This window comes from Uranotaenia lowii, unplaced genomic scaffold, assembly GCF_029784155.1.
Source record: "Uranotaenia lowii strain MFRU-FL unplaced genomic scaffold, ASM2978415v1 HiC_scaffold_254, whole genome shotgun sequence".
In the NCBI taxonomy this organism is placed as follows: domain Eukaryota; kingdom Metazoa; phylum Arthropoda; class Insecta; order Diptera; family Culicidae; genus Uranotaenia; species Uranotaenia lowii.
Window position 1 is genome coordinate 1 of NW_026598151.1, and position 17,459 is coordinate 17,459.

Genomic DNA, 17,459 nt, shown 5'->3' on the forward strand with positions numbered 1-17,459 from the left:
TCACATGACGAATGTAGCAGTCCCAGTATGCATCGCTATCGTACTCGATTTCCGTACATCCACTGACATCCATCCGGTGGATTTCGGCTTCGTTTCTTCGGAATTCTTCGCTCGCTATCAACTTTTGCAACAATCGCACTGCGCGAATGAAAGTTTCAACGTCTCGTTTGTCCTCTAAATAGTTGGCTAATATCTTGGGTGCTCTGTAGGGAAGCCATTCCTGAGTCGTGACCTCTAGCGAACCCTTGGAAAAGGGGTTCAGCAGGGTGATTACCACCATCAGAACATCTGCTTCCTCGGAAGCTTTTCGGAAAGAATGCGACACTTCTTCATTGTAACCTACCTGTTTGGTGAACAATATCCACTTGTCAGAAGCTTTGTTGAATTCGAAAAAGTGATACTGTATGTCCGGATAAAGATCCGTAGCGTTAACTGTATTGACAAAGCCTGAAGCAGATGTCACTCCATGAGCTGCAAACGAGCCTTTACGCGCCAACAAATACTGGTTCATGTTTTTGACCAACTCTTCATAGGAGTTGTAGTTCTTTGCCGTAGATTTGTTCAGTTTGACCAGTACCGGAACTATTGGGTGGTCTTGAAGGTTCTTTCCAACAGGTAGTTCAGCAACTACTTCTAAACCAATAGACTTCAACACCGCTTGGGGTCCTATACCTGAAAGCATAAGAATTTGGGGAGTTCCGATAGAACCGGCAGATAAAATAATCTCTTTATTGGCTTTGACCGATCTGAGGTGCTTTTCTTGCATGTAGATGTTAGCTGTGCTGAATTTTCCAGATTTGTCCTTTTCTAGATTGATTACTCGGGTATGCTTCATAACATGTAGATTCGGTCTATCTTTAATGGGTACCAGGAAAGCCTTCGCAGGACTACATCTCGCTCCATTGGCTATCGTCCCCTGCAGTTTACCGAATCCTATATTTTTATCAGCGTTGACGTCCTGAAGCTCCTCATAACCAATCTGCTGGGCACCCTTCAATACAACGTCTATCATGTAGTTATCCGTTGGAAACCGTTGAACCTTCAGGTAACCTCCTGTTCCGTGATATTTCCCATCGAACGCATTCGCAATTTCCGCGTCAAGGTTATCTTCCGACTTCTTAAAGTACTCCAGCACCTCTTCATAGCCCCATCCAGTGTTTCCCAGATCACTCCACCGGTCGTAGTCCCTTCGATTGCCTCGTACGTACAGCATCGCATTGATGGCACCACTTCCGCCCAGCGTTTTCCCCCGGGGCCAAAAGCTACCGTTACTGGAGCTCAAGCAAAAATCTTCCGACTTCTCCGCATGGTATGCCCAATCGCTAGGGGTATTTTGAATGGTAAAAAACATTTCCGGAACCTAGAATGCACAATTCACAAATCGGTCCAATGTTTTGCTCTAAAGTAAGGCGAGTTAGGTAGAGGGAAGGAGAACCTCGTTGAAGGATAGAAACCAAAAGCCGAAGCCGGAGGAGTTTTGTTGAAGTATTTGGAGGAACGTCACAGTTGAGTACAGAAACGAGCCAAATGGGTACATTTTATCACATGGGTTTATTTATCCTTTGAGCGTTGCTGTTTATCTGGTTATAGGGTTTCTTAAAAGTAAAATGTATAATTTAGTTGGTGAGCTTTGATCAAAGTTATTAGCTATTTTCGAACAGATCTTAAGATGTTAAGAGTTAGTTTACAACAATACGATTGAAAAGATAAGTTAAAAGTCATTGGTATTTTTTATAAAATGGTGGTAATAAATCTTTTTTCAGAAAAGAAAAAAATACATCACAAAACTCCATTTCTACAGATAGGCTATTTTGATTATATCTGACCCTTTCTCAGCTACCATCATCGTTGGAGCATTAGTGTTACCACTTGGAATAATCGGAAAAATACTTGCATCGATCACCCGTAATCTGTTGATGCCATAAACCTGGAGTTCAGAATCGACTACAGCATCCGAATCTGATTTGGGACCCATTTTCGCAGTTCCCGTAGGATGATAGGTTGATGTGCTCATGTGTTTCACATAACAATCCCAGTAGTGATCCGAATCAAAGACAAAATGGTCACAACCAGGTATGTCAAGTTTGATAACCTCGGCTTGGTACTGTTTAAAGGTCGGGGTTTTAAAGAGAGCTTGAATATTTCGTAAAGCTTTGACAAACGGTGTGATATCTTCTGAATCCGTGAAATAACCGGTATCAATTGAAAGGTGATCAAAGGGGTTAGTTGAGACTATCTTCAAAGTACCCCGTGATTTTGGAGTTAATCCCGCAATATACATTCCAGCAATGTCCTGTTTCTCCAGATAACTTTTCATAGAGTTTGCTATATACGGTTCGTAGTTATGATTTTCAAAGAATTTCAGCGAGGTTAAGTCTCCTTTGGGGTAATATGTGGTGAAGTATTGAACATCTGGAAACTCCTCCGACTTACTTTTTGTGTTTTCAAAGGCCATCACATTTCTTATTTTATCGAACACGACTACTCCACTCCGATTGTGAAAAGTATAATCGAAAAGATTTAATAGAGTTCTTCCAAGTTGTTCGTTGGAATCTGGAATCGGATCCAAACCAAAAAATAGAGGTACAAAAATATGATCTTGTAGATTGCTGCCCACGTTTAACTCTGTCTTCACAGGTATGCCGAGTTTTTGTAGTTGTTCACCTCTACCGATTCCTGATAGCATAAGTATTTGAGGGGTGTTGAAAGCACCAGCCGACAGAATAACTTCCTTCTTTGAGAAAGCCTGCATTTTATATTTTCCCTGTAAGATCATGTTAACACCTCGAACCGCATTGCTCGAATCAAAATGCAAAGAAGTCACAAAAGCATTCTTGATAACGTGCAAATTTCCTCTATTCTTAATGGGATTTAGAAACGACTTTGCGCTACTAGCTCTAGTAGCTCCGTCGATGGTGTATTGCATCCAACCGTATCCTATGTGTTCAACTGCGTTGAAATCAATCAACCGCTTGTAGCCTGCTTCAGCGTATGCTTCCATCAGTATCGAGTCATATGGCAAAGACTCTGGCATAACATCTACACTCTGATATCCTCCTACTCCATGATATCCTCCGCCATAAGCATTCACAACTTCAGGTGCCTTGTTATCTTCAGATTTGATGAAATATGGCAGCACTTCATCCCAACTCCAGCCTTCGTTTCCCAATTGCTCCCAACGATCGTAGTCTCGCCGATTGCCACGGGCGTAGATCATCTGGTTCATACCACTCGATCCTCCTAACATTCTACCTCGGGGTATATATGTTCCATTCATTATGCTCAGGCTGGAAACATTTGAACGTTCAGCAGTGTACTGCCAATCGTACTCCGTATGCCAAATAGCGAATTGCAAACCGGGCAACTGGAACGACACGAGTTTAGGTACTTTTTCCCAAAAATATTTGTTCAATGATTTGGTTGAAATATTGTGCGATCTGATGACACGATGTTGTTGAGCTACATACTCTGAGGTTTTCGAATGACATGGTCATTTACTCGATATAAGTACTACGAGTGCTTGAATAACAGTAAAAAGTGCACTGTTTCAACAACATTTATCTTCTTACAATAATATCAACGTTACTTTTAAAAGGATGGTTATGCTACATCATCTAAATATAGAATTGTTTGATCATGTCTGACCCTTTCTCGGCAACCATCATTGTAGGGGCGTGCGTGTTGCCACTGGGAATCACTGGAAATATACTAGCATCGATCACTCGTAATCCTTTGACGCCGTGGACTCGAAGCTGGGAATCTACCACAGCATCTGAGTCTGACTTTGGACCCATCTTCGCCGTACTCGTAGGGTGATAAGTAGACGAACTGGTGTGTTTCACATAACATTCCCAGTATTGATCTGAGTCGAATGTGAACTTGTCACAATCGGGTATATCGAGTTTGATGATGATGGCCTGATAGTTTTTGAAGGTTGGAGTGTTGAATAAAATTTGCTGCTTTCTTATACCTTTGATGAAGGGAGTTATATCGTCTGGTTCAGAGAAGAAACCGGTGTCTACTGTAAGATGATCATTAGGATTGGTCGAGACTATCTTCAAAGTACCACGTGATTTTGGATTGAGCTCTGAAATATAAACTCCTGCAACATCCTGCTCCGCAATATATTTTCTCATAGAATTTGCCAAGTATGGTTCGTAGCTGTGTATGTTAAAGACTTTTAACGCGGTGAAGTTTCCTTTCGAGAAATGAATATTATAGTATTGTACGTCGGGAAACTCTCCAGTACTGTTTTCAGTGTTTTCTAGTCCCAGCACATTCCTCAATTTAGTAAATTCTATCAGCTGGCTCTTGTTGTCAAAAGTATATTCAAAGAGCCTATAAATTGCACTTCTACTAAGATCTTCAAAACCCGACACCGAGCGATTCAAACCAAAAAATATAGGAACGAAAACATGATCTTGTAAATTACTGCCAACGTTCAAATCTACTTTGACAGGAATGTTGAGCTTATTCAACTGCTCTTTTCTACCTATTCCCGATAGCATAAGAATATGTGGAGAATTGAAGACACCCGCCGATAATATAACTTCTTTCTTAGCTAAAGCCTGCATTTGATATTTTCCTTGGACTATCAAGTTGACTCCTCGAACAGTGTTGCTAGAACTAAAACTTAGAGAGGTTACAAAGGCATTCTTGATGACGTGCAAATTCTTCCGATCTTTAACTGGATTAAGGTATGACTTGGCACTACTAGCTCTTGTGGCACCTTCTAGTACGTATTGCATCAAGCCATACCCAATGTGCTCCCCTGCGTTGAAATCGATCAGCTGCTTGTAACCTGCTTCTTTGTAAGCTTCCATTATCAGCGAATCATAGGGCAAAGACTCCAGCATAAAATCAACGCTCTGATATCCTCCAACTCCATGATAACGACCACCGTAAGCATTCACAACTTCAGCAGCCTTGTTATTCTCAGATTTGATGAAATACGGCAGCACTTCATCCCAATTCCAGCCTTCATTGCCCAATTGCTCCCACTGATCGTAGTCTTGGCGATTGCCTCGAAAATAGACCATCTGATTGATGGCACCGGATCCTCCCAACATCTTTCCCCGAGGAAAGTAGGTTCCGTTTACTATGCTGAGGCTGGAGACATTCGATCGTTCCGCGGTGTACTGCCAGTCGTATTGGGTATGCCACAAATTGTACTGAAACCCGAGCAACTGGAACGAGTTTGTTTAGGGTCGCTTTCTTGGAAAAGATACGTTTGTTACGATTTTGGTGCAAGGTCTCGGATGGTGATTCATTTGAATTTTAAACGATCTTCTACTCATTGCGAACCCAATAGAACCTTTTCTACAGAGAATCTAGATCAGAAAACAACAAGAGAAATCTACAGAAATATTCTGATCGTGCAACACATGTTGGTGTAAATCTTAAAGCTACCATCAACAACACAGCTTTGAGGTTGGTTCAATGGGAGTTTAATACTTCACGTTAACATAACCCTTATTTTTGGAACAAAGTGATCAAAGCTACTTAGTTTAACTAATATGGGTCTTTAATTTAAAACCTTTTCAATTTCTTATTGATTCTATTTGAGAACAAAATAAATTTCTACTGTTACGAATAGGCTAGTTTAATCATATCTGATCCTTTCTCGGCGACCATCATTGTTGGAGCATTGGTATTGCCACTAGTAATTATCGGAAATATACTTGCATCGATTACTCGCAATCCTTTGACACCGTGAACTCGGAGCTGCGAATCAACCACAGCATCCGGATCTGAGCCGGGACCCATTTTGGCCGTTCCAGATGGATGGTAGGTTGATGTGCTCATGTGTCTCACATAACATTTCCAGTATTGATCTGTGTCAAAGGTAAATCGATCACAGCCTGGTATATTAAGTTTGATAACCTTGGCTTGGAATCGTTGAAAAGTTGGCGTTTTGAACAGTCTTTGCTGATTACGTATTCCTTCGATAAACGGTTCAATATCTTCCGGTTCTGTAAAGTAACCCGTTTCTATTGAAAGGTGATCGTAAGGATTGGTTGAGACGATCTTTAGACTACCTCGTGATTTAGGAGTGAGTCCTGAAATAAGAACCCCAGCAATATCTTGATTTATTAAGTAATCTCTCATTGAGTCTGCTAAGTATGACTCGTATTCGTGAACTTCGAAGAATTGTAACGCACTAAGATCCCCTCTGGGGAAAAATGTATTGAAGTATTGGACGTTCGGAAACATTTCCACATTACTTTTTGTGTTCTCGAACGCCATCACATTCCTGACTCTATCAAAAATTATCAGCTGACTTCGGTTATAGAAAGTGAAATCGAAAAGGTTTAATAATGTTTTACTATTTCTGTTTTCATTATTCGTAACCGGATCCAAACCGAAAAACAGCGGTACGTAAACATGATCTTGTAAATTATAACCCACGCTCAACTCTTTCTTAAGAGGGATGTTGAAAGTATCTAACTGCTCACTCCTACCGATCCCTGACAGCATGAGAATTTGAGGGGTGTTGAAGGCACCAGCCGACAAAATTACTTCTTTTCGTGCTAAGGCCTGCATTTCATATTTTCCCTGTACAACTACGTTGACTCCTCGAACCGTCTCGCTTGGGTCAAAATGCAATGAGGTTACGAAAGCATTCTTTATGATATGTAAATTCTGCCGATGTTTCACAGGAGTAAGGAACGATTTAGCGCTACTAGCTCTTGTCGCTCCTTCGATAGTATATTGCATCCAAACATATCCTATGTGCTCGACTGAGTTATAGTCAATCAACTTCTTGAAGCCTGCTTCTCGGTAAGCCTCCATCAGTATCGAGTCATAAGGCAATGACTCCGGCATGAAATCGACACTCTGATAACCTCCTACTCCATGATAGCCTTCTCCATAAGCGTTGACAACTTCAGCAGCCTTATTATTTTCAGATTTGATGAAATACGGCAGCACTTCATCCCAACTCCAGCCTTCGTTTCCCAATTGCGCCCAACGATCATAGTTCTGGCGATTTCCACGTGTATAAACCATCTGGTTCATGGAAGTGGATCCTCCGAGCATTTTTCCTCGAGGAAAGTACGTTCCATTTACTGAGCTGAGGCTGGATATAGTGGATCGTTCCGCAGTGTACTGCCAGTCGTACTTCGTATGCCAAATGCTGTTCTGATAACCTGGCAGCTGGAATAATTTTCATTAAGGTTCTATATCCCGGAATGTACTAAATATGTCCAACTGTGCAAGTGTATTTCAAGAATGTTGGATGATACCAATGTCTACTGTGTACATAATTTAAGGTGCATATCTTGGATGATGTTCTTATAACAATGACTAGATATCTCTTCTCAAACATTTTACAAGTCCAGATAGAACTGTTTGATCATGTCCGACCCTTTCTCGGCCACCATCATCGTCGGGGCATGTGTATTGCCACTAGGAATGATTGGAAATATACTAGCATCGATCACTCGCAATCCCTTGATCCCATGAACTCGGAGCTGGGAGTCTACCACAGCATCCGGATCTGTCTTTGGACCCACTTTCGCAGTTCCCGAGGGATGATAGGTAGATGTGCTCATATGTCTCACATAACAATGCCAATACTGATCTGAGTCAAAGGTATGTTTGGCACAACCAGGTATGTCAAGTTTGATAATGTCAGCTTTGTACTTCTTAAAAATCGGTGAATTGAACAAAAGTTGCTGATTGCGTATCGCTCTGATGAATGTTGTAAGATCTTCCGGCTCGGAGAAAAAACCGGTATCTAACCAAAGATGATCGGAAGGATTGGTTGAGACAATTTTTATCATTCCTCTAGATTTTGGTATGAGTGCAGAAATGAAAACTCCAGCGATATCTTGCTTTGCTAAATGTTTTCTGAAAGAATCTGTTATGTACGGTTCGTAGTTATGAATTTTGAAGAATTTGAAAGCGGTGAAGTCCCCTTTGGGGAAGTAAGCGCTGTAGTATTGAACGTCTGGAAACTCCGCCGAATGATTTTTAGTGTTCTCAAAAGCCAGCACGTTTCTCAATCTATCTAAAACTATCAGTTGATCTCTGTCATTGAAAATGTAACGTACTGCCTTGAAGATAGTCCTTATAAGAAGTTTGTAGTAATTCGAGATAGGTTGATTCAACCCATAAAACAGTGGAACAAATACATGATCTTGAAAGTTTTTCCCGACGCTCAACTCTGCCTTGAGAGGAATGTTTAGCACATCCAGCTGTTTTCTTGTGCCAATTCCTGATAGCATAAGAATGTGTGGGGTGTTGAAAGCTCCAGCCGACAGAACAACTTCTTTCCTTGTTATAGCCTGCATGACATGTTTTCCTTGTATCTTTAAATTGACTCCTCGAACTGTATTGTCCGAATCGAAAAGCAAAGATGTAACAAACGCATTCTTGATGATGTGCAAATTTTTGCGATTTTTCACTGGCTTCAGAAAGGACTTAGCGCTACTAGCTCTCGTAGCTCCTTCGATGATAAATTGAGCCCTACCATACCCGATATGCTCGACTGCGTTAAAATCGACCAACTGGCTGTAACCCGATTCTTTGTAAGCCTTCATTAGTATTGAGTCATAAGGTAAGGACTCCGGCATGAAATCCACACTCTGATATCCTCCAACTCCATGATATCTTCCTCCATAAGCATTCGCAACTTTGGGACTCCTATTATTTTCAGATTTGATGAAATACGGTAAAACTTCTTCCCACGGATTGCCACGGATATATATCATATGGTTGATTGCACTGCTTCCGCCTAGCATCTTCCCCCGAGGATAGTAGGTTCCATTCACTATGCTGAGGCTGGAAAGATTTGAGCGTTCCGCTGTGTACTGCCAGTCGTAATCCGTATGCCACAGAAGGTATTGAATGCCTGGCAGCTAGAAAGGTTTCATTTCTTTAGATTCGCTAATAAGAATTGATAAGGGTATTCGTTAATCTTTGGACGTGCTGGTAGAAGCTGGGATGGTTGAAGAGCGAGTGCGAATCTATGATGATCCTTCTTCCCGACGAAAGACTCAGTTATTTGTAGAGAGCTTTTTTCTGCTATAGTCAAAACAATTCGGTGTAGTATGTGACTAAAGTCGCTTCACGAGGTTCTGTTTTGACGTAGCAGAGCTATGGTTTACCCATTAGCCGAAGGCTGTAACTGAGAGCAACGGGTATTATACTTTGAAAACTGTCCGGACTTATGTTTGCTCCGAACGGTAACTTCTTAAGTTCATAATTTCCTGAATTTTAGAATTTATTAGCTTTTTGTTCTTTATCTAACAGAAATTTGGTCTATATCTCATCCCAACTCCAATTTCTTCCACCCATCGTAGTCTCGAAGATTCTCCGGACGTAAGCAATCTGGTTCATGGAACAGGATTTTCCAAGCTTCTTACACAATTGATATCAGAACCAATCTATACATTTACATACTAAGGAAGAGTTAGCTGCAATCGTAGGTTTGGTATACGTTTTTTTTGTCATAAAAATACAAATTTGGATGTCCCGCAGGGTCCATCTTTAAGATTCCAGTAAAAAGTTTCTTGCGACGTTAAACTTAAAAAAGTTTAACTAAGGCTGACAGATGACAGTGATATAAACATGATATAAGGCGTGCAAGGATGGATTTTATTGATATTGAAAGATGTATTTCCCAAATGATTTCCAGTGCTAGTTGATTTTCATTAATACAAAAATTTAGAAGGCGTCAATATAAACAAATATTACAAGAAAGTTCTAACTGACTGTTCTTCCAAATGATTTCTGTTCAATTATAAAAAAAAAAGATTATATATAAAATTGTTTGATCATATCCGACCCTTTCTCGGCTACCATCATCGTTGGGGCATGAGTGTTGCCACTGGGAATCAGAGGAAATATACTTGCATCGATGACCCGTAATCCTCTGATGCCTTGAACACGGAGCTGTGAGTCCACAACAGCATCCGGATCTGACCTTGGGCTCATTTTCGCCGTTCCCGAAGGATGATAGGTAGTCGTGCTCATATGTCTTACATAACATTCCCAGTATTGGTCGGTGTCGAAGGTTATGAGGTCACAATCCGGTATATCGAGTTTGATGATGTTTGCCTGATATCGCTTAAAAGTTGGCGTATTAAATAACCTTTGCTGATCCCTTATTCCTTTAATGATCGGTACAATATCTTCTGATGCTGAGAAGAAGCCTGTCTCTAATGCAAGATGGTCATAAGGGTTGGTTGAGACTATCTTCAAACTTCCTCGTGATTTAGGGGTGAGTCCCGCAATGAGCACTCCCGCAACATCTTGCTTCTCAACATAATTTCGCATAGATTCGGTTATATATGATTCGTATTTATGAATCTCAAAGAACTGTAACGCGGTGAGGTCTCCTTTGGCGAAAAACAGGCTAAAGTACTGAACATCCGGAAACTTCTCCACCTTGCTTTTAGTATTAGCGAATCCCATCACATTCCTTATTTTATCCATCACTATAAGTTGACTTCGGTTGAAGAAAGTATAATCGAAAAGGTTTATCAAAGTTCTACTACTAAGATCCTCATCATTCGAAATTGAACGGTCCAATCCGAAAAATAGTGGAATGTATACATGATCTTGCAAATTGTTACCCACGTTTAACTCTTTCTTAAGAGGAATGTTCAATTTATCTAACTGCTCACTTCTACCGATACCCGATAACATGAGGATGTGAGGAGTATTGATAGCTCCAGCTGACAGAATAACTTCCTTCTTTGCCAAAACCAGCATTTCAAATTTTTGCTGTACGATCATGTTAACGCCTCGTACCGTATTATTCGAATCATAATGCAAAGAAGTCACAAAAGCATTCTTAATAACATGCAAATTTTCCCTATGCTTTACAGGATTAAGAAATGACTTAGCGCTACTAGCTCTAGTAGCTCCTTCGATGGTGTATTGCATCCAACCATATCCTATGTGTTCAACTGCGTTGAAATCGATCAACCGCTTGAAGCCCGCTTCTTGGTATGCTTCTATCAATATTGAATCATAAGGCAAGGACTCCGGCATGAAATCCACGCTCTGATACCCTTCTTCTCCGTGATATTTTCCCCCATAAGCATTCACAACTTCAGGTGCCTTGTTATTTTCAGACTTAATGAAATAGGGCAAGACATCGTCCCAACTCCAGCCTTCGTTTCCCAATTGTTCCCACTGATCGTAGTCTCGGCTATTCCCACGGACATAGAACATCTGGTTCATGGAACTCGAACCTCCCAGCATCTTTCCTCGAGGCAAATATGCTCCATCCACTATACTGAGACTGGACACATTCGAGCGTTCAGCGGTGTACTGCCAGTCGTATTCCGTGTGCCACAAGCTGTCCTGGAAACCGGGCAACTAGAACAATATTCGTTAAGATCCTCTTTCGTACGTTTATCGATTTTTGTGCAATGAAATGTTTATCGCAAATATATTGCTACACTACTATTTTAAATATACTTTAGAACTGTACAGTGATCACGTTTTAACGATGTTATTGCCAAATTGTACAGTGCAAAATCAATAAAAAAGATCTCGTTTCTACAAATAATACTGTTTGATCATATCCGACCCTTTCTCGGCGACCATCATCGTTGGGGCATGAGTGTTGCCACTGGGAACGGTGGGAAATATACTTGAATCCATCACTCGTAATCCTTTGACACCGTGAACTCGAAGCTGGGAATCAACTACAGCATCTGGGTCTGATCTTGGGCCCATTTTTGCAGTCCCCGTAGGATGGAAGGTTGTGATACTTATATGCCTAACATAACATTCCCAGTACTGATCTGAATCAAAAGTATGGTGGTCACAGTTGGGTATATGAAGTTTGATTACATTAGCTTGTAAGTTCTTGAAAATAGGGGTTCCGAACAATGCTATTTGCTTGCGTATGCCTTTGATCAACAGTGAAATATCTTCTGCCTCGGAGAAAAATCCAGTTTTTATCGAGGGGTGGACGTATGGATTTGTGGATACAACCTTCAAACTTCCACGTGATTTGGGTTGAAGGGCTACTACGTACATTCCAGCAATATTTTGCTGCTCAATGCGATTCCTTATAGACTCTCTTATGCGTGTGTCGAACCCAAGCACTTCAAAAAATTGTAATGCAGCGAAATCTCCTTTTTGGTAGAGGAAATTCAGGTATTGTATATCTGGGAATATTTCTGAACTGTTCTGTACATTTTCGAATCCCACAACAGTCCTGGACCTATCCGTGATGATCAACCGACTTCTGTTCGAAAAAATATAATCGAAAAGATTGAGTAATGTCCTAGTTTCGTTGTCACTCGAGGAAGGCCCATCGAATCCAAAAAACAGTGGAACTGCTATGTGATCATGCAAATTTCTTCCAACACTCAACTCTGCTTTGTTTGGTATGTTGAGTTCATCTAACTGTTCACTTCTACCGATACCTGATAGCATTAGAATCTGCGGAGTATTGAAAGCACCAGCCGAAAGTACAACTTCCTTCTTCGCCAGAGCCCGCATTTCATATTTATCCTGAACAACCATGTTTACTCCTCGAACCTTATCGGTCGAATCAAAATGCAAAGAAGTCACAAAAGCATTCTTGATTACATGTAAATTCTTCCGGTGTTTAACGGGATTCAGGAATGCTTTGGCACTACTAGCCCTGGTAGCTCCTTCGATGGTGTATTGAAACCTACCATACCCGATGTGTTCGACTGCGTTGAAATCGATCAACTGCTTGTAACCGGCTTCTTTGTAAGCCGTCATCAGCATTAAATCATAGGGTACAGACTCCGGCTTGAAGTTTACACTCTGATATCCTCCTACTCCATGATACCCTCCGCCATAGGCATTCAGTACCTCGTCAGCCCTATTATTCTCAGATTTTATAAAGTACGGCAGCACCTCATCCCAACTCCAGCCTTCAATCCCCAACCGTTCCAACTGGTCGTAGTCTCGACGATTCCCTCGAACGTACGCCATCTGGTTGATTCCACTGGATCCTCCCAACATCTTCCCTCGAGGAAGGTAAGCACCATTCACCAGGCTGAGACTGGACAGGTTCGATCGCTCAGCCGTATATTGCCAATCGTACTTGGTGCGCCACAAGCTGTTTTCGAGACCGCGCAGCTAGAATGATTTTTCTTTTAGGACTGACGCCATCGTTGGATTCATTAGGGTGCGGTTGTGCGTCATGATCAATCCTTAAATTTCACTTATGGTATGATATATTCTCGATTTTAATGAAGGAACTCTAATGAATAGTAGATAATTGTTGTGAAATGATCCACACTTGAATAGGGATTGTAATTAAGCTGTAAGAATTTTTATCATATTGCAATCCTCAGATCCTAAAATGTTTGGTTCTAAATAATAGATGTCAAATTACGACCAACTGTAAACGTAAGGTTGTATACATTAAGCCACCAAAGTAAAGAAGAAATCTCAAGTGATCCATCCTAGAAATATTTCAGAAAACCGTCCCAACACTAAATTCATTCTGCTGCTAGGAATGTTGCTAAAATTGGAGAAAATAATCAAACGCTGGTATGGATAGAACTTGAAAAAGAAATGTGATCTTATTTGAGGTACAATCCCGAAGAAAACTTCGTTCTCTAAAAGTATAATCTGTAGAATACGTTTTATTCAAGTTAGTCAGCTAATGGTGATATTTTGAAGAAAGAAGGCAAACATGTGTTGACTAATAAGAAAAGTTTATTAAAATGCTTTGCATACAAATTTTAGATGCCAAGCATGTCTTACTCTTTTTAAAAGTTTTTTTAATTAGCGAAACTTTGCCGAAACTTACGATTTACTTCTAGATACATGTTGTTAAAAGGTCTACCGTATTAAGAGTTCCGAAAATAAAATTGTTCAAATTTAATCAATTTTTTTTTGGGTTACTCATAGCTCAACTTTATCAAATCCGCCCCCTTCTCCCCGATCATCATTGCCACCGCCAAGGTGTTTCCGCTAGGCATCTTCGGTATAATGCTATTATCAACGACTCGCAACCCCTCGACGCCATGAACCTTAAGTTCCGAACTCACAACTGCTTCAGCATCACTAGCCGGTCCCATTTTGGTCGTCCCGACCGGATGCCAAATGGGAACGCTCATGTGCCGGCAGTAGCAGGTCCAGTACTCATCCGAATCGTACTCCAGCTGTTGATCACAACGAGGAAGATCCAACTTGATCAGTTCGATCCCGCTGCTCACGGCAAGAGGAGTACGGAATAGTTGCTGCCTATTTCTTATCGACAGTTCGAAATCTCGAATGTCGTTGGGATTGGTGAGTAAGCCACCGAATATTTTGGGATCCTCGCGGGCATTGTTGGAAACTATTTGAATTTGACCTCGAGATTTCGGATTCAGGGCCACGTTGAAGACAGCTAAGAGGTCGTTTTGTTCTAAGCGTTTTTCTAAAGATTCGATAAATTTTTCATTGTAATTCATTGTTTTCAACAACTTCAAACTGTCGGTCGTTTGATTTGTTAGTAGGTAATAAATGTATTGCATATCGGGAAACTCGTTAGATTCGTTTTTTACGTTTACAAAATCAAAAACGAATGCTCCATCAGTTTCAATCACTGGTTGATCCCTGTTGTGAACAGTATATACGTATAAATTTCTGAGCACATCTAATTCAGTCACATTGGACCTTCGAGCTCCAAGGTCGAAGAACATTGGGACCATTGCGTGTTCTTGCAAGTTTTGACCAACGTTCAGTTCCGCTCTTATAGGTATTTCTAGCGGTTCTAGCACTTTTCGTGGTCCGATACCTGATCTCATCAGCAGCTTAGGTGTGTTGATGGCACCAGCGGACAAAATAACTTCCCTTTTAGCGAAAGCCTTTATCAAAAACTTATCCTGAAGAATCATTTCAACTCCTGTGACCATATTGTTATCGTCGAATATTATCGATCTAACGAACGCGTTCTTGATAACGTGTAAATTCTTACGTTCCTTAACCGAACTCAAGAATGCTTTCGCAGAACTACACCTGGTTGCCCCGTTAAGAGTGTTTTGGTAATTTACAAATCCAATATGTTCTTCCGCGTTCACATCAATCAGTCTTCTCTCACCAGCTTCTTCGAAAATTCGCACCAACAGTCTTTCGAACGGCGAATCAACATGGTAGTGATCAATCGTAACGGGTCCATCCGATCCATGGTATCGCCCTCCATAAGCTTCCCGTACCTCCCGAACCTTGTTGTTTTCGGATTTGATGAAATACGGCAGCACATCGTTCCATCCCCAGCCGCTGTTTCCTTCTTGTTCCCATCCATCGAAGTCTCGACGATTGCCCCGAATGTAGGCCGAGGCGTAGGCACTCGATCCTCCAAGAACTTTCCCAGCCGGCCAATACGTTGTTCCGTTGACTACAGCAAAGCTAGCCGTGGCACTCCTCTCACCCCGAAAGTTCCAATCGTACTTCGTTTTCATCATTTCGCCGTACATGAATACGATCTACACAGCACCCACGAAAAAAATATCACTATGTCAATCCCAGATTTGATCCCAATTTCGGTACCATCCCATTCCTTGGTGTGAGTGAGTGGCGAATACTAACCCGAGCCTCTAATCTGGGGGTGTGATTGTCGAACCACTTGATTCGTACTTTGGATTTTTCCCATGACACAAACAAAGAGTTCACTTTTGTACTCTTAGAATGAGTGCCTCTATCGTGTGAGAGTCTAAATTTTTTTTTACCTTCGAAAACCGGCTACATGAAAAAGAGTTCACTTTTGTACTCTTAGAATGTGTGCCTCTATCGTGTGAGAGTCTAAATTTTTTTTACCTTCGAAAACCGGCTACATGAAAAAGGGGAGAAAAAACTACCTTCAATGATTTATTGCGTGATAATGGCGATCTCACTGCGCTTGATCACAACTCTAGTTGAAGTTCCATTCTACTAAGTCGACAAAAAACATTAATAATTGAGCTTATTATGAGTATATAGTTGAGGTAAACAACTCAAATCATTCTTAATGCTTTGTTATGGTTTCTTGACTCAATTCTACCTTTTTTTAAGTATCGAATTCACTTTTTTGTCATAGGTAGGATTAAAAAAAACTCATGTTTGCTATCTTGAAATTTAAATTTATTAAAAAATGGGTTTCCTATTTTCCTACGCAGTTTTTTTTGGGACATCTAGTCGACCCTGAATTTGTAATAGATAGATGTTTTGTCCATTGAACAGCCCAATTTTTAGAGAAATGTATACAGTTTCATCCGGTCTTGGAAATATTCTTCAACCCGATTCCGACTTATAATTTGAAATATACATTTAAGAGTTCCGAAACCCGCTTTAAACACTTGATTCAGAATTAAAAGTGAATTTGAAACTTACTCTTTTTCTTGTTCAGATTTTATAACCGTTATAAGATACTAGCTGATCCCATACGAACTCCGTTTCGCTTTCAACTTGGAATATGTCATGTCAGTTTGTATGAAAGTCAATTGCCAAGCATTTTCCAGATTCACCACGTGTATAAATTTCGACTAAATCATTGCATAACATCGCAATTATTGCCAAAAAGCTAAACCCCTTACGGGGGCTCTTATATAAACTTTGATATCTGAAGTCGATTGCCCTTCCCTCAAAACTCCCGTGTGCAAATTTTCAAAGCAATCCATTGTATAATAACGTCAATATTGCTAAAAATAGTGAAAAATTAATTTTTATGGACGACCCCTTTCGTCGACCCCTGGCAAAATATTTGACATCTGAGATCGATTGTCCGTTCCGTGTGAAAATTTTCATCCCAATCCGATGTATAATAACATAGATATTGCAAAAATATTTAAAGGTTTATACGGACGACCCCCTTTGCCGGCCCCTAAAACTGAATTGAATACCTGAAATTTATTACTCATCTCTCAAAACCCTCGTGTACAAATTTTCGTCTGAATCCGATGTATAATAACGATAATATTGCATCAACAGTGAATAGTTAACATGGACGACCCCTTTGGCCGACCCCTGATTTTAGTTTGGATAAGTGAAATCAGTTATTTGTCCCTAATAACTCCTTTGTGCAAATTTTCATGCCAATCTGATGTATAAAAACGACAATATCACTAAGATACTGAAAATTTAATATGGACGACCCCTTTTGCCGGCCCCTTACACTAAATTGGATACCTCAAATCGATTGCACGTCACTTAAAACTATCGTGAACCAATTTTCATCTGAATACGATGTGTAATAACGTCAATATCGCAAAAACAGCGAACAGTTGATATGGACGACCCCTTTGGCTGTCCCCTTACACAAAATTTGACAACTGAATTCAATTGCTCGTCTTTCAACACACTCATGTGCAAATTTTCAATACAATCCGACGAAAAATAACGTCAATATCGTGAAAACAATATTTGTCTTGTATGGACGACCCCCTCCAGAAGGGGTCATCCAAAAATCTGAAAACATTTTTCATCCTTCCTGGTCCAAGTGAGTATCCATGCCAAATTTCAGCTCTTTAGCTCTTAAGACGGCTGTGTCT

General features: G+C 40.6%; 7 protein-coding genes across 7 annotated transcripts; all 7 read right to left on the reverse strand.

Moving 5' to 3' along the window:
* Positions 1–44: 44 nt before the first annotated feature.
* LOC129759718 (glucose dehydrogenase [FAD, quinone]-like) lies at positions 45–1,351 on the reverse strand (the record flags this gene model as incomplete). Its single annotated transcript, XM_055757234.1, has 1 exon — positions 45–1,351. A coding segment is annotated over exon 1 (1,307 nt), but the record flags the coding sequence as incomplete, so codon positions are not given.
* Positions 1,352–1,367: 16 nt separating this feature from the next.
* Positions 1,368–3,277, reverse strand: LOC129759722 (glucose dehydrogenase [FAD, quinone]-like). Its single transcript, XM_055757240.1, has one exon. The coding sequence runs from the start codon at positions 3,275–3,277 to the stop codon at positions 1,796–1,798; it is 1,482 nt and encodes a 493-aa protein (XP_055613215.1). The 3' UTR covers positions 1,368–1,795.
* Positions 3,278–3,586: 309 nt separating this feature from the next.
* On the reverse strand, positions 3,587–5,081 carry LOC129759723 (glucose dehydrogenase [FAD, quinone]-like). Its single transcript, XM_055757241.1, has one exon. It carries the CDS (start codon positions 5,067–5,069, stop codon positions 3,615–3,617), a length of 1,455 nt encoding a protein of 484 aa, XP_055613216.1. The 5' UTR covers positions 5,070–5,081; the 3' UTR covers positions 3,587–3,614.
* A 471-nt stretch (positions 5,082–5,552) lies between these two features.
* On the reverse strand, positions 5,553–7,058 carry LOC129759724 (glucose dehydrogenase [FAD, quinone]-like). Its single transcript, XM_055757242.1, has one exon. The coding sequence runs from the start codon at positions 7,036–7,038 to the stop codon at positions 5,587–5,589; it is 1,452 nt and encodes a 483-aa protein (XP_055613217.1). The 5' UTR covers positions 7,039–7,058; the 3' UTR covers positions 5,553–5,586.
* A 260-nt stretch (positions 7,059–7,318) lies between these two features.
* LOC129759725 (glucose dehydrogenase [FAD, quinone]-like) lies at positions 7,319–9,565 on the reverse strand. Its single transcript, XM_055757243.1, has one exon. The coding sequence runs from the start codon at positions 8,742–8,744 to the stop codon at positions 7,329–7,331; it is 1,416 nt and encodes a 471-aa protein (XP_055613218.1). The 5' UTR covers positions 8,745–9,565; the 3' UTR covers positions 7,319–7,328.
* Positions 9,566–9,759: 194 nt separating this feature from the next.
* Positions 9,760–13,146, reverse strand: LOC129759726 (glucose dehydrogenase [FAD, quinone]-like). Its single transcript, XM_055757244.1, has 3 exons — positions 13,109–13,146; positions 12,334–13,060; positions 9,760–11,331 (listed from the first exon to the last, which is right to left on the reverse strand). The coding sequence occupies exons 1-3, from the start codon at positions 13,144–13,146 to the stop codon at positions 9,760–9,762; spliced, it is 2,337 nt and encodes a 778-aa protein (XP_055613219.1).
* Positions 13,147–13,714: 568 nt separating this feature from the next.
* On the reverse strand, positions 13,715–16,784 carry LOC129759721 (glucose dehydrogenase [FAD, quinone]-like). Its single transcript, XM_055757239.1, has one exon. It carries the CDS (start codon positions 15,408–15,410, stop codon positions 13,851–13,853), a length of 1,560 nt encoding a protein of 519 aa, XP_055613214.1. The 5' UTR covers positions 15,411–16,784; the 3' UTR covers positions 13,715–13,850.
* Between the last annotated feature and the right edge of the window lie 675 nt (positions 16,785–17,459).

Excerpts from the sequence above, each read along its gene's own strand:
- LOC129759722 (XM_055757240.1), bottom strand. The coding sequence starts at position 3,277 with ATGAATGGAACATATATACCCCGAGGTAGAATGTTAGGAGGATCGAGT.
- LOC129759723 (XM_055757241.1), bottom strand. The coding sequence starts at position 5,069 with ATGTTGGGAGGATCCGGTGCCATCAATCAGATGGTCTATTTTCGAGGC.
- LOC129759724 (XM_055757242.1), bottom strand. The coding sequence starts at position 7,038 with ATGCTCGGAGGATCCACTTCCATGAACCAGATGGTTTATACACGTGGA.
- LOC129759725 (XM_055757243.1), bottom strand. The coding sequence starts at position 8,744 with ATGCTAGGCGGAAGCAGTGCAATCAACCATATGATATATATCCGTGGC.
- LOC129759726 (XM_055757244.1), bottom strand. The coding sequence starts at position 13,146 with ATGACGCACAACCGCACCCTAATGAATCCAACGATGGC. Across the intron at positions 13,061-13,108 it reads CTAATGAATCCAACGATGGC|CTTGTGGCGCACCAAGTACG; the intron begins GTCAGTCCTAAA and ends TCTCGAAAACAG. Across the intron at positions 11,332-12,333 it reads CAAACAAAGCAGAGTTGAGT|TTGCCCGGTTTCCAGGACAG; the intron begins GTTGGAAGAAAT and ends ATATTGTTCTAG.
- LOC129759721 (XM_055757239.1), bottom strand. The coding sequence starts at position 15,410 with ATGTACGGCGAAATGATGAAAACGAAGTACGATTGGAACTTTCGGGGT.